The sequence below is a fragment of the Propithecus coquereli genome, unplaced genomic scaffold (genome assembly GCF_000956105.1).
Source record: "Propithecus coquereli isolate 6110/MARCELLA unplaced genomic scaffold, Pcoq_1.0 Scaffold536, whole genome shotgun sequence".
NCBI classification, from domain to species: Eukaryota; Metazoa; Chordata; class Mammalia; order Primates; family Indriidae; genus Propithecus; species Propithecus coquereli.
In genome coordinates, this window is record NW_012151241.1 from 226,631 (window position 1) to 240,673 (window position 14,043).

The window sequence follows — 14,043 nt, forward strand, 5'->3', positions numbered from 1 at the left end:
AAAAGAATACCTACAGAGTGATTCCATCTGTATGAAGTCCGAGGACAAAGAAAACAAGGCTGCAGTGACAGAAATCAGAATGGTAGTTGCCTCTGAGACATGGGGGTGCAAACTAATTGGCAATGGGCAGAGGAAACTTCTGCAATAATAAAAGTGGTCTACGCTTTGTTTTAAGTAGTGGCTGTATGAGTATCTACAGCTGTCAAGACACATTTAAATTCTACTTAAGTTATGCCTTGTCAACAACTACATGCCTGGAGCTCAGGAAGGAGTGAGGAACTAGAAATTAGGAAGGCAGAAATCTGATGATGGTGGCAGTTCAGAGCAGAGGTAACCAGAGTAGCAGGTAACTTCTCCTCGGAGTAAAGGAAGAATGCAGAATGAGAATAAAAGACAGCCAAAGTGGGACTGTGGGTAAAAAGCATTTTGTGATTAGATACAGAAAGAGGTGCCCACGACTGAAGAGAAGTTGTCAGAAAGATAAGGAAATGGCAGGGTCTCTAACACTAAAGGAGAAGAGAGCTCAAAGGAGGAGGAAGTTCATCAATGGTATGAAAGAGTGAGAAGGAAAAAGTCTAGCAAATTTGCCAGCTGAGACAATGACTGAGATTCTATTTTCCTCCATGATAACATTCATAAAGCCTGTATTTTCTACACATTTCCTGCTTTAATTAATATTAATCGAGCACCTGCTATTATGTCAGCAGTTTGCCAAGATCTATAAACCACAAAAATTTTATGAGGTAGATACTCTTATGTTCTCAAATTTTTAGATAAGGAGACTAAAGTTCAGAGAATCTAGGGAAATCTCTTAAGATCAGTCACCGATATTAAGTGACAGAACCAGGGTAGACTGATTTATTCCTTTACTCATTCAACGAAGTATTCTCAGAATGTCTGCATGCCAAGTCTGTGTTGGAAGCTGGGATCCAACAATGAATGACTGCTTTGAATGCTTCTGAGCGAGTCTGATGAGAAATTAAAAGTAGTTGCTGGATTTGGCAAGATGGAGGGCGCTGGGCATTGATGACATCAACATGAGCACTTAGCCTGTGAAGAACAGACTGAATTGTAAACAGGAGGTACAAAGTAGAAGCAGTGTGTTGTCAGATTTATTTTTTATTATTATTTTTTTTTGAGACAGTGTCTCACTTTGTTGCCTGGGCTAGAGTGAGTGCCGTGGTGTCAGCCTAGCTCACAGCAACCTCAGACTCCTGGGCTCAAGCAATCCTACTGCCTCAGCCTCCCAAGTAGCTGGGACTACAGGCATGCGCCACCATGCCCGGCTAATTTTTTTTCTATGTATTTTTAGCTGTCCAATTAATTTCTTTCTATTTTTTTTTGGTAGAGACGGGGTCTCACTCTTGCTCAGGCTGGTCTCGAACTCCTGAGCTCAAACAATCCGCCTGCTTCGGCCTCCCAGAGTGCTAGGATTACAAGCATGAGCCACCGCGCCTGGCCCCTGTTGTCAGATTTTTAAAAGAAGAAATCTGGAGAAGACACATGGGGCCAATAAAAGGTTTGTGAAAGATAAGAGCTATTGGAGCTTGTTTGTATACTGATGAGAACAATTTACTAGAAAGGAAGACACCAATACTGTCAAATGGAGAGGAGATGACCAAAAGAGCTCCAGAAGTGAGAGGGGGTGGTATCCAGGCATTTCCATTCACTGAGCAAAATAATGATGTATACAGGAGCAGTGGTTCCCATGGCAGCCTGAGGCAGCAGGAAGGCACAAATGCTGAGTCCAGATAAGGGGTCACATAGGTGGCAATGAAGACATAGGTCCTTGGCTCAAAAGTCACCCAACAGCAAAAGGACATGGTTCTTACAGTAAGAACCTGGACCCTGATGCTTTGGCCCTTCCCCATATACACTTAATGCCATCCCCCTCAGGCCTATGGTGATGTCAATTTAGAAATGAGACTCACATCATCTAACAATTTGCTTCCCTCTGGATCCATCTTAGAAAGTTCTCGAAATGCTTCATCCCCAACAAAGCAAATTTCATGTCCATCCTACATCAATAAAGAGAAAAGAAATTTGGCAAAAAGACATCTCCAAAGAAAGCCCGGTACAGCCTGTCCCCTTCCTGAGTAATACTTACAGGGTCAGCCAGAATGACCACTTGCACTGTTGCTTTCCCTGGGGTATCCAGGCTCACCAGAGGAGTAAGAATCTTCTGGTTCTCCCTTTTCATCAAGTCTTCCAAGCCTGGCAACTTGAGGAAAACACAGAGGCAAAGTGGGTAAAGGGGTCACGAAGTACTCTTATGGCATGGCCTTCATCAGCTCTAGAGGAGTATCAGATCAGCCAGAAAGAACCAAGGCGCCACCTGTTTGATTTTATTATCTCAGCCGCTCTTGAAACAACTGTTGAACTTGATACCAAAGCCACAATCAGAATGAACCTCAAGAAGGGAGAAAGGGCAAGCTTTTAGTTGGATTGACCTAGCTAGTCACAGAGCTTAAACAAAAGATCTGGTATCAAACATTACCTCCTTTTGGGGGCAAGAAAAGGCAATTCTTCCAAACGCTGCTGCATGATCAACTGCACCCTTGATGCCCTGTAGCTCCAGCTTACACTGAAATCAGAAAGTAGGTTTGTTTTTTGAAACAGGTTATACAAGTATGAAGTAAAAAAAAAAAAAAAATCCAAGCAGTAGACTAAAGGAATAAAGTAAAAACTAAGTCTCTCTCCTGCTATCACCCCAGAGAGAACTAGTCAGCAGTTTCCTGTGTATCCTTCCAGACACAACGCATGCATATGTCTTTTTACACAAACAGAACAATTTAAAAATTATTCTGTTCCTTGTTTTCTTCCACTTACTATTATCATATCAGTACATAAAACTTGCCTCAGTCTCTTTGATAGCTATATAGTAATCCATTCTATGAATGAACCATAAATTACTGAAATATTCCTCTAATCCATAGGATACTGATTTCCTTATATTTTCCTATTACAAACAATGCTGCAACAGATAACCTTGTACACACGTCTTTATGCGTAAGTATGTTGAGTATATACGTAAAACATTTCCTAGGAGAATTGTTGGGTCAAAGTGCAAAGACTAAATCATGTTCAAATACTAGGTTATTGTTTTAAAAAATGAAAATACAGCATGCATTAAATGTTGTCTACATCTCTTCTGATTAAGTAATTCCACTTCTGAAAGAATATATCCCCAAATATAAACAAAGGTACTATCTGGGTGGTGACGTAATCACTAATTTTTATTTTCTTCTTTCTGTTTATCTGTATAAATGTTGAATCACTGAAGAAAGTATGCGAACAAACTTCATTTTAACCTCATTTATAAGCCAAACTCAGAGTAACAGGTTAGTTATTTCTCTCCAAGATTGTTTACCTGGTTATCAGCATAGCCCAGCAAAGCCCTTTGCTTCTCTTCATCTTTTTCATAAATTTTCATTCCCAGTAGATTAGACCAGTAGTTCAAGGACTTCTGAAGATCAGACACTGTTAGAGTTACTTTTAATACAGGATCTGTTGGATAATAAAATAGCAAGAATAGATAGGTCAGTTCAGTGGAATACAATAGAAAGACCAAAACAGGCTCATGTATATATAAGAATTTAGTTTATGGTAAGAAAGGGATTTTAAGACAGTAGGAAAGACAACATTATTCAATAAATGGCACTGAGATAACTGGCTCACCATTTGGTAGGAAAAAGTTACACCTTTGAACTAAATGACAAAATACATTCCCGATGGGTTAAAGGATTAAGTTTATAGAATGAAACCATGAAAATATTAGATAGAGATGATTATTTATGCAATTTTGGCAGGAGCAAGATTTTTCTTTAAACCTGACTCCAAAGATAGAAAAACTATGAAGAAAAAAAAGTCTCCTAGGTCAATTACGGAAAACTCCTAGACAAAAACCACCAAAAAAAAGAATTATAATCAAAATTAAAGAGTAAACAACAAAATAGAAAAAAAAATTGCAACATATAGGATAAAAAAATCCTTAATATGTAAATCACCTTTAAATATTAACAGGAAAAAGATGAACATCTACGAAAAAGAGGCAAAAGGCACAAAGCAGTATCCACAAAAGGAATCGGAATGATCAATGAACATATGAAAAAACATTCAACCTCACAAATAATCAAAGAAATTAGAATTCAAATAAAATATTTTGTTATCTAATCCCAAATAATTTTAAAAGTTCACAATATTAACTGTATTAGTACGGGGGTGGGTAGAAATCATAATCTAATATAATACTGGTACAGTATAAATTAGGATGTTTCTGGGCAACAATTTGACAGAATGTACCAAAAGCCTTAAAAATGTTCATCGCTTTTGAAAGAGCAAGTCTATTTTCAGCAATTCAAGAAGTAATTGTGGATGTATGAAGGGCTTTTATCACAAAGACATTCATCACAGCATTGCTTAGAACAATGAAACACTAGGAACAACATAAATACCCAACAACAGAGAATTGTTTATCTTCCTACAATGTTAATAACACAATGGAATTCCTACAATGGAATACAAAGAGATGTATATACTTAATTATATTTTTTTTAAATAAAAGATTGGAAAGATAGGCTGGGCGTGGTGGCTCATGCCTGTAATCCTAGCACTCCTGGAGGCCGAGGCGAGTGGATCACTCAAGGTCAGGAGTTCAAGACCAGCAAGAGCGAGACCCCGTCTCTACTAAAAAATAGAAAGAAATGATCTGGACAACTAAAAAAATACATATATATAAAAATTAGCCGGGCGTGGTGGCACATGCCTGTAGTTCCAGCCACTTGGGAGGCTGAGGCAGGAGGATCGCTTGAGCCCAGGAGTCTGAGATTGCTGTGAGCTAGGCTGATGCCACGGCACTCTAGTCCGGGCAACAGAGCAAAACTCTGTCTCAAAAAAAAAGGTTGGAAAGATATACTCTAAAATGTTAACAGTGGTTACCTCTGGATAGGTTGGGGGAGGGTACTGTTTTCTACTTTCTTTTCTTTTCTTTTGCTTATCTGTTTATGTAAGGAAAAATCTATTATTTTGTAAAAAGAATAAAAGTTATATTAAAACTACTAACATTATTGGAAACTTTTTGTATTATTATAAAGTGACTTTCTGAAGAGCTGTTCCACATCTGCATCTGACTATGATAAATTCAATACGTTTTTCTCTGGTTTTCACTGCCTCAGTCCTGTTTGCTAGAATTCCAATACCGTGACTAAGACAAGTGTTTCTCACGAGTGCCTATGCCTGGTAGACTCAATTTTCATGCTCTCCATTAATTTCAAAATCAACAAATCCCAACTGACTCAGAGCCTGAAGGGATATAGGACAGGAATGGTAACAAGTGGGTGAAACTGCACAAGAGCAAGTAATTCAAAGGCAGGCTAAATGCCAGCTAGACAGACAGAACTGACTACCTTACCAATCAGAAATTAATGCTGAAAAGGTACTACTATTTCGAAGGACAAAAACATCTTAGGTTTGTGGGGCTCTCTGTTAAGTACTGAAATATGACTAAGACTAGAGAAAAAAAAATTTACAGTGGAGTTAGTTGCAGGAGTTAAGTGTTAAGTCAGTATATAAAGCAACAATCACCTATCAACAAAAATAACCATAAAAATCCTTTCAATCACCAGTAAAGTACAGAAATATCATCTCTCAATAAGTCCCACACAGCCAGTCTGACCTCTCACACTGGAATGGTCTTTCTTTTGCTTAGCACAAGATGAAGAACAAATAGCATTAAATGCTATAATCAGACTCAGCATGACGGGCCTTTGGGACCTGAGGCAGACCACTGGGGGAAAGAGAATTTATATGCTCTCTTCTCAGGTCCACTTGTAGGTGTACATTCAAAAAGTGAAATGGCAGGCAGAACTGCCCTTGCTCGTCACCAGTAGTTTCCCCCTTTTTTGCTTCTGTTTTGGTGGGGCAGGTAGTTGAATTTGCAGGAATGAGGCTGCTTCTGCAGTAAACAAACCACACCTTGCAAAGCTTCTTTCTTAGTCTGTGCAGAGTCAGCGTGGTGGGCTCCTCACTTCCATTCCTTCACTCACTCAAGTGTTGGGGAAACTAACCTGGCTCAAAGGGCATGGCCAACTGGTTTAGGGATAATCCTATTTGTCTTGCTAGGGATTGATTCAGGAGCAGGCACAGTGTACCACATCTGACAAGGAAGTTTACTGGAAGTTTCTAGGAAAGTTTTCCTCTGCTCTTAAAAGGAGCAATAAGAAGTTGGTCTTTCCCTGTCCTACCAGATGTGAATGTGGGAGCCAATTGCTACTGGCAGCCATCCTGCCACCATGAGGGGATACGCTCTAGGAAAAGTATCCCAAGGACAACAGAATATAGAAAGAAAATTTGGGTTCTTGATGCCATTGCTGAGCTACTGAATCAACTAACCCTGAAAGCTTTCCTACCTATAGAATACTTGCTCTGTGAGCTAAGAAATTTTCAAATTGTTCAAACTAGTTGGATTTTCTGTTATTTGCAGCTGAAAGAATCCTAAATCAATACATTACCAGTAGAATAGAACCAGTCTAGATCCCCTGTAGTTACGTTCTAAATTTCTAATATGAGAATATGCTTTCTCAGAGAACAGGCATAATAAAAACACTGCTTGGGAAGTCATATGTCATATCAATATAGAAAGACTCTACAACAGAAAGAAATGCAGCTCCCTCTCTCCTTCCATCGAAGATGCCTTTAAACAGAGGCTTTTACTAGTCCTGATATAATTACCTGACTGAGGTAGATTGTGATTCTGCAAATAGAACTTATATCCTCCTGGGGCCTCAGTTTCAAAAATACCTTCTGCAACTTCACTGAGTGGCCACTGCAGTTTCCTGGCATTGCTGACAGCCTGGCTAGAAGCGAGGGTGATACCCTATAACAAACAATAGTATCATCACAACAGATCTTTTATAGAACATGATAATGAGCCCATACTCCACTGCCTTTAGGTCAAATCACCTAAGATTTCATTGGCATTCAAAATTTTCTTCTAGTGATCTTAAAATAGGTTTTGCATGTTTTCTCCCACAAAAATCCAGACCTTCATGAATCATAGGACAGAAATTCAAATGCCAGTGAAGTCCGATTCATTTAATACCAAAGATAACCTCTTCTAATTTTAAAGCTCTTGCCAGAGAAATCTTGGTCTTACCTTGGCCTGTCAGCTACCTATTTAAGATGACTTGCTTTTGCTTATCCAACAAAAAAAAATCTTAAATTTAATCAAAGTAGCTAGAAATGTACACCTATGTCTTCAGATGAAAGACCAGCTTGGTTTCTGGCTTGGATTTTTCTAACAGCCTTTCTGCCTCTAGTCTTGTCAAGCCATCGTCCACTTCTGCAGCCAAAGTAAACTTTCCAAACACATTCTATAGGTCTATTCTCAAGACAGTCACCAGACCTGTTTTTCCTCTGCTCAAAATTCTCCCACAGCCCTTCATTTCCCTCAGGGATGGCTTACTATGACCTAAAAGGCCCAACACAATCTCACCCTATGCCACTTCTGCCCCCACCTCCTACCACTTTCCCCTTGCTCTCTCTAGTCCAGCCACACTGGCTTCCTTGCATTTTCTGGAACATGCCAGGTGCTACTTGAGGGCTTCTGCACAGGCTACTCTCTGTCTGGACTGCTCTTGCCCCAGATACCCATATGGCTAACCTCTTTGCCTCCTTTAAGACTGTGTTCAAATGTCACCTCCTCATTGACACACACCCTTACCACCCTGAAAATTAAAACCAACCATCTATCCTAGCCAAAAACCTGCTAGAAAAAAATGATATTTACCATGAAGTCATTGCCAAGCTTGTAGTCTCCGATGCCATAATTGTAAGTCAGTTCTACAACAAAATGATCATCCTCAGGCCCAAATCCCACCATTGTTTTACTCCATCTCCCATCATAAGGCCTAGAAAATGAAAGTAAATGCACTCAGTAACCACAGACAAAATCTGCCTCAGGCCACCCCCTGGGCACAGAAAGGTGGGCAGTCCATTCTCATTCTAGAAGTACTCATAAAGATGAGATAATTTCAGATGGTGCTGAAAGAACCTGTGGACAGTGCTCATGGGTGCTCAAGCTCCAAATACCATCCATTTGGCATTTACCTGGGGAAAAAATTCTTTTACCTTTTCTTTAATGCACAGAATGGAATCCTAAAAACAATTCTCCAATCTGACCTTAGTTTATTTCTTTGCATATCAATCAACAAGCACGCAATTCCCAACAGGCCTTAGAATTTCCCAACTTGCTATGGCTACTAAACTTAAAAGATACTCGATAGCCATTGCTTCATCCACGGCATATATTCATTTGTGTTTGTGATTAATATGAAATATATTTGGTCTTAGTCCCTGGTTCCTGCCACAAAGCTCCTAAAACTCTTGGAATTTCCTGAATTACAAGAACGTCTTTCATTATTCACAATGAGCCCCTTTCAATCATATCTGAGCATACGCTAATGGGTGACTTAGCAGCAAATTATCAAACCCGAGGAGGGGGTGTGGGAACCCCTGTCAGAAATCGGGAGGTCCAGACTTGTGACTGGCATCTGAAGAGGGGCCAGTTTTGTAGGAGACTGAGCGCTTAACTTGTGGGATCTAACACTAATTCTATGTAGCGTCAGAACTGAATTAAGTAACAGGACACCCAGCTGGTATTCAGAGACTTGGAGGACCGCTTGTTGTGTCATGAGTGTTGTATGACAATATAGAGAAACTGAGTATGTTTTCCCAATGTTCTTGAAATTGCCTCTCTAATTTATTGCCTCATTTTTTTTTATTCCACTGCCTTGTACTCACTTTGAGAAACTGTCTTCTGTTCTCCAGTATTCAAAGCCTAGAGGAGATTTTAAGAAACAAGGTATCATACCCATTACAGGAAGCTTTGCAGCCTTCTTCAAATTCCTCATGCCGCAGAACCTGGTAAGGGAATTAGAATAAACTGTAAAGTTTTACTAGTACTGCTCATAGCATCTTTAACACAAGCTAAAATGTCAACACACAGATACTATCATTTGTAAGCTCTACTTGTAAAAGAACAAAAGAGAATGAGCTTTATACCTTTCCTAGGCTAGAAGTAGTAGAGGTAAGGAAGAACAGCTTGACACCAAGGGTTAGGCTACCAAGCAAGTTGTGAAATCTATTTAGATTGGGAAGCAGTGCTGGGTAGTGGGGAAAAAGTATGTCTTTCAACATTAGAGAAGTCTGATTTGGAATTCCATCTGTCACTTAGTAGTTGTGTAACTCTACTAAATTGAGTAAGTCGGATCTGAGTCTCAGTCTCCTGATATATCATGAAAAAGGATAACTTATTAAAACATCTAACGCAGAACGTTGTAAACAGTAGGCTCTTAATGTCTTAGTTTTTATTTTCCTTTTTGACTTCCACTACCACTGCTCCAGTTCAAGCTCCCGTCACTTCTCTCAGGCCATTAAAAATCATCTTTATTGATCTCCTTTCTTAACACCACCATAAAAATATGTCTCTGAAGCACAGCTCTGATCACAATACCACCCTGTTCAAAAACGTGAGTTCCCTACTTACTGCAACATAAAATACAAATTCCTTAGCCCAGCATTCAAGATACTATCAGAAGCAATCCCATCCTATTTCTCCTGATATCCCATCTCCTCAACTTCAACTAAGCAACCTTAGCTAAAGGCATGTAAAATTAGTGGTTTCCCAAACATGTGTTACTTTTGTACTGGCTATTCAGTTTTTCTAGGATAACTCCTCTCCTTCATCTATCTGTGGAACTCCTACCTGTCTATAGAAGTCAACTTGTATGCCAGGTCTCCATGAATTATTTTCTGACCACCCAGGTTGGAAAATCAATCCTTCTTTTGTATTTTTATAATAGTAGCAAACATTCATATACTATCTATGTGTCAAATACTATGCATATAATGTGTTTAATCTTCACAAAATCCTTTGATCAGTGAGGAAATACAATAAAGGAAAACTTTGCAGATTTCTGCCATCACTTATAAAATTCTGACTTCATTACTGTGGGCTATGTACAAATCCAAATTGCACTCCCACCCCAACCCAGACCATGACTCTAACTGAGGTCACATACCAGGGTCATTCACGCCTTTGTTGCCAAAATTCTACATAGTACCCTGAAACATAGCAGATATTTTTTAAATGACTGACGAATTCAGTTAACTTCTTTTGCACTCCACATTTACTGCACTGTCTCTACATTACATTGCGCTCTTACACCTGTAAAGCCTTCCTCACTGGTGTGTTCCCTGGCTTATCAGGAACTCCCCGGAAACTTTCACCTGCCTTTTCCAGCCAAGTAATTCCTGGCAGCATCACAGCTTCTCAGGACTGGGAAGAGAGGCCGCTTCCAGGTGTTGGAAAGGAGACGGGCTCTGACCTCATATTTAGATCTGGATTATTGAAAGGAGAGTTGGAGCATTTCCCCAGAGAGATTGAGTATCCGAAAGAGACCACTGAGACCAGCCCTGATAGAAGCAGAACTTTGAATATGCTGATTATGTAAATCAAAGGATCCAAACCGGAAGAAACTGAGTTACTGTTAATTGGAAAAGCATTATATAACTTTTTAATCACTGTCTCTCGCAGTAGACCGTAAGCTCCACAAGGGCGGGGCTCAATAAATATTTGTAAGTGAACTTAAATGAAAGAATGTGCGTGGGCACACAGTTGGTGACTAAGTGTAAGCCCCGTTTCAAAGGCCTATTCACCCAATTTGTGACTCGCAACGCTTCCTGAAGCTGAACCCCATGCAGGGTCAACCGGGCGTCCTGGGCCTGAGGTCGGACACCCTCCAGCTGAGGTTCCCGGCACACCCATTTCTCCCCTCCCTCTGCCAGGGGCGGCTCAGGCGCCCGTTCCAGACTCGCGCGCCAGCCCCAGTCTGCCCCAGCCTGCACCTTCATTCCCAGGATATCCCGATAGAAACGCGCGGTCTGGAAGCGGTTTCCCACTTTGAACACGAAGTGCAGGGCTCGGCGAGCAGCCATGACTCCCGCAGCCTCTCAGCCGTCACGCGCTCGGCGCCGCCCCGCCCACCGATGGAGCACCGGGCCGGTGACGTCACTGGCCGCCGCCGGCGCGCGCTCCTGACGGAGGCCACGGCTCGGGGAAGATGGCGGCGCTGGCGCGGGTTGTGTGGCTTACCATGAGACCGTTGCTGCCGGTGGTCCAGTCTTGGGACCTCGAGGCGCGGCGCTGGGTCCGAGCCTTGCGGCGGAGCCCCGTGAAAGTGGTGTTTCCATCCGGACAGGTGGTGGAAAGAAAGCGTGCTCCTGCGAAGCAGCCCCGCAAGGCGGCGTCCGAGGCCAGTTCCCACGGACAGCAGCAGAAACAGACGCTTCAGGGGTCTCCAACGCAGACGCCCAGCACCTGGGAAGAGTCGGGGCTTCGCTACGATAAGGCTTTTTCCGGGGACAGGAGGCTGAGGTGATGTGTTCCTGAGCCTTGTCGAATGTTCTTGTTTCCCTTCCCGCCTCACAGCGGGACCTTAACCTCCTCCTGTTCCTGATGGAGGACTTTTTCCAGTACAGCCTGCTGGTTTTTATTATATACGGAGAGGAGAATAAGTGTCTGCTTTGGAATTTGTTTCTGCCTCTGCCAAGCTTTTTAAGTCCGTTAGAACTAGGTGTGTCTCAGTAACGAGGATGTTGGTAATTATTTGTTTTTTGTTTTCACCCACAGCAGTGTAATGACAATAGTTAAGTCCAGGCCATTTCGGGAAAAGCAAGGGAAGATCCTCCTGGAAGGTCGCCGGCTTATTGCTGACGCTCTCAAGGCTGGAGCTGTGCCGAAAGTTTTCTTCTTTAGTCGTCTGGAATACATAAAGGAGCTGCCAGTCGATAAGCTGAAAGGCGTCAGCCTCATTAAAGTGAAATTTGAAGATATCAAGGATTGGTCCGACCTAATAATGCCACAAGGAATAATGGGTCAGTGGTTTATTAGTGCTTAGAAAGTCTTTTATCTGCATATGGGAAGATAAATTCTTTATACCTTTTTGACATTGGAGTTATATTTAAGATCTAAGAACTGAACGGCAATAGTGTAGAGGTTTCTCTTGAATGGTAAGGGACAGTTGAAGGAGGTGGAGTTATCTTCAAAGTTCTAACGTCTAGGCCAGCTCTTCTCATATCAATTGTACATGTGTATTCCCTATAGTGGGCTCACTGATTCCATCTTAGAACTGTAACTGGGAAAGGAGATTCTGGGGGACCGTCTCTTGTCTCTATAACCGAATGAGTCACAAGGATCTGTGCCCCTACACTCAGAGCTACTGGACCTTAGAATGGGGGAACTTGGAGCACTAAAGGACCTAGAGTTACTCACACCAAGTCATCATACTCTCATTAGCTACACCTCTCTAGTGTCCATCCTTCAGTGAAAGCATCACTGATTTTTACTGTGCGTGCCCCTTTGGGCATGTGTGCTAATACTGGCCAGCCCATCTTGAACTTAAGTAGCCTCCTTCATCATTATGACTACTTTCATCATTTCATGGCTTTAAAAATTTTGTATTCAGCTTATCCTTATGTTATATTTCAGACTTGAGGGGGATAAAGGGAGAAATTGATAGAAACTAGCATAGTGCTGTCAAACTTTAGGCATTCTCTAAAACCCAGTGATGTAAGTAGGGCCTCTGTAAGTAGTGGGTTCACATCACCACAGACATTCAAGTAGAAGTTAAAGGACTTCTAAAGTTCTTTGCCCTTCTGAATGGTCTTTTGGCCAACTGTGACTCTTAAGTGTAGGATCTCTTATAGCACACAGATGTCTAATACTATTCCATTGCCTCCATTGGTGGGTTAGGCTTTTTACCTGCATTGTCTTTTGGAAAGAATCCTAAATTTTTCATTGTGTTGTGTATCAGTACAAGTACAATTTTATTCATTTTCTAACTTCAAGCAGTAACCCATTTATTGGAGCAATTATATACAACAAAATGCTAGTAAAATTTAAAAAACTGTATAGTCCCTTGAGAACATGTTCCAAAGGGAATTTAATCTTTATTTGACATTACTTTGTGTGTGTGTGTGTGTGTGTGTGTGTGTGTATAAAATTTAGAATGATGCCTGACCTAAAAAAAAGATCATCATCACTTCTATCAGTAAACACTGTGATTCAAAAAGAAAATTGTGGATATGTGTTATATCTACACAAATAACTTCATCTACACCATAGAAATTTCATATACCTGAAAACCATTTTGATTTTAATATTGTAATAGCCTTTTTCCAGTTTTTCCCTTGTCCCTAAATACTTTCCATAAAATTTTGGAAGCTGGAGGATATAGTGTAGAGATTATTAAATAAGGAGAGAATTTTTCACTGAGGCTGCTTAAGGTTTTCCTTTTTCCAGGTACCCGCAAGCTCCATTTGTACTCCTTTGTATTAGACTGAGGACAGAGAGGTCACCAGGTAAATAGTTGTGCCCATTCTAAAACTCCCAAGCTTTTGGACTCCAACATGAGAACTTAGAAGTGACTTAGCCTTCACTGCACCTACAGCCCCGCATTTTGCAGAGCACGTCCTTAAGATAGTGCTTCTGAGCTGGCGTATTTGAAAAAGGAGTCATTACTTTGATGTATTCAAGTTTTTTAATTCAGGTTTTTTTCCTAGGAATGTACTTTGAATTTTAAGATGGGCAGTGAAAGATAAGTCTTAAGTCTTAAATATTTAAGCCTACAACTATTGAAAAAAAACCTAGCGGGAAAATGGGCCAAGGTTATAGAAACAAGACAGTTCAGAGAAGAGGAAACATAATGAAGGAACTAACTGAAGAGGATCACAAATTGTCATTTAAGAAAAGATGTTCAGCCAGGCACAGTGGCTCATGCCTGAAATCCTAGCACTTTGGGAGGCCCAGATGGGAGGATCACTTGACCCCAGGAGTTTGAGACCAGCCTGGCAATAATAGTGAGACTCTGTCTCTACAAAAAATTAAAAAATTAGCCGGGTGTGGTGGTACATGCCTGTAATCCCAGCTACCTGGGAGGCTGGGGCAAGAGGATTGCTTGAGCCCAGGACTTGGAGCCTGCATTG

The 14,043-nt window shown here is 41.1% G+C and overlaps 2 protein-coding genes across 2 annotated transcripts in view; one reads left to right on the forward strand and one right to left on the reverse strand.

Moving 5' to 3' along the window:
• Positions 1 to 1,898: 1,898 nt before the first annotated feature.
• On the reverse strand, positions 1,899 to 11,081 carry GLOD4 (glyoxalase domain containing 4). The gene is made up of 8 exons (XM_012657289.1): positions 10,906 to 11,081; positions 8,870 to 8,919; positions 7,787 to 7,907; positions 6,730 to 6,874; positions 3,371 to 3,507; positions 2,498 to 2,584; positions 2,108 to 2,221; positions 1,899 to 2,018 (listed from the first exon to the last, which is right to left on the reverse strand). The coding sequence occupies exons 1-8, from the start codon at positions 10,993 to 10,995 to the stop codon at positions 1,899 to 1,901; spliced, it is 864 nt and encodes a 287-aa protein (XP_012512743.1). The 5' UTR covers positions 10,996 to 11,081.
• A 20-nt stretch (positions 11,082 to 11,101) lies between these two features.
• Positions 11,102 to 14,043, forward strand: part of RNMTL1 (RNA methyltransferase like 1) — a 7,845-nt gene continuing 4,903 nt past the window's right edge. The window contains exons 1-2 of the mRNA XM_012657298.1: positions 11,102 to 11,434; positions 11,690 to 11,934. Of these exons, the coding sequence (XP_012512752.1) occupies positions 11,121 to 11,434; positions 11,690 to 11,934 (559 nt within the window). The 5' untranslated portion in view covers positions 11,102 to 11,120. The remainder of the gene's footprint in view (positions 11,435 to 11,689; positions 11,935 to 14,043) is intronic.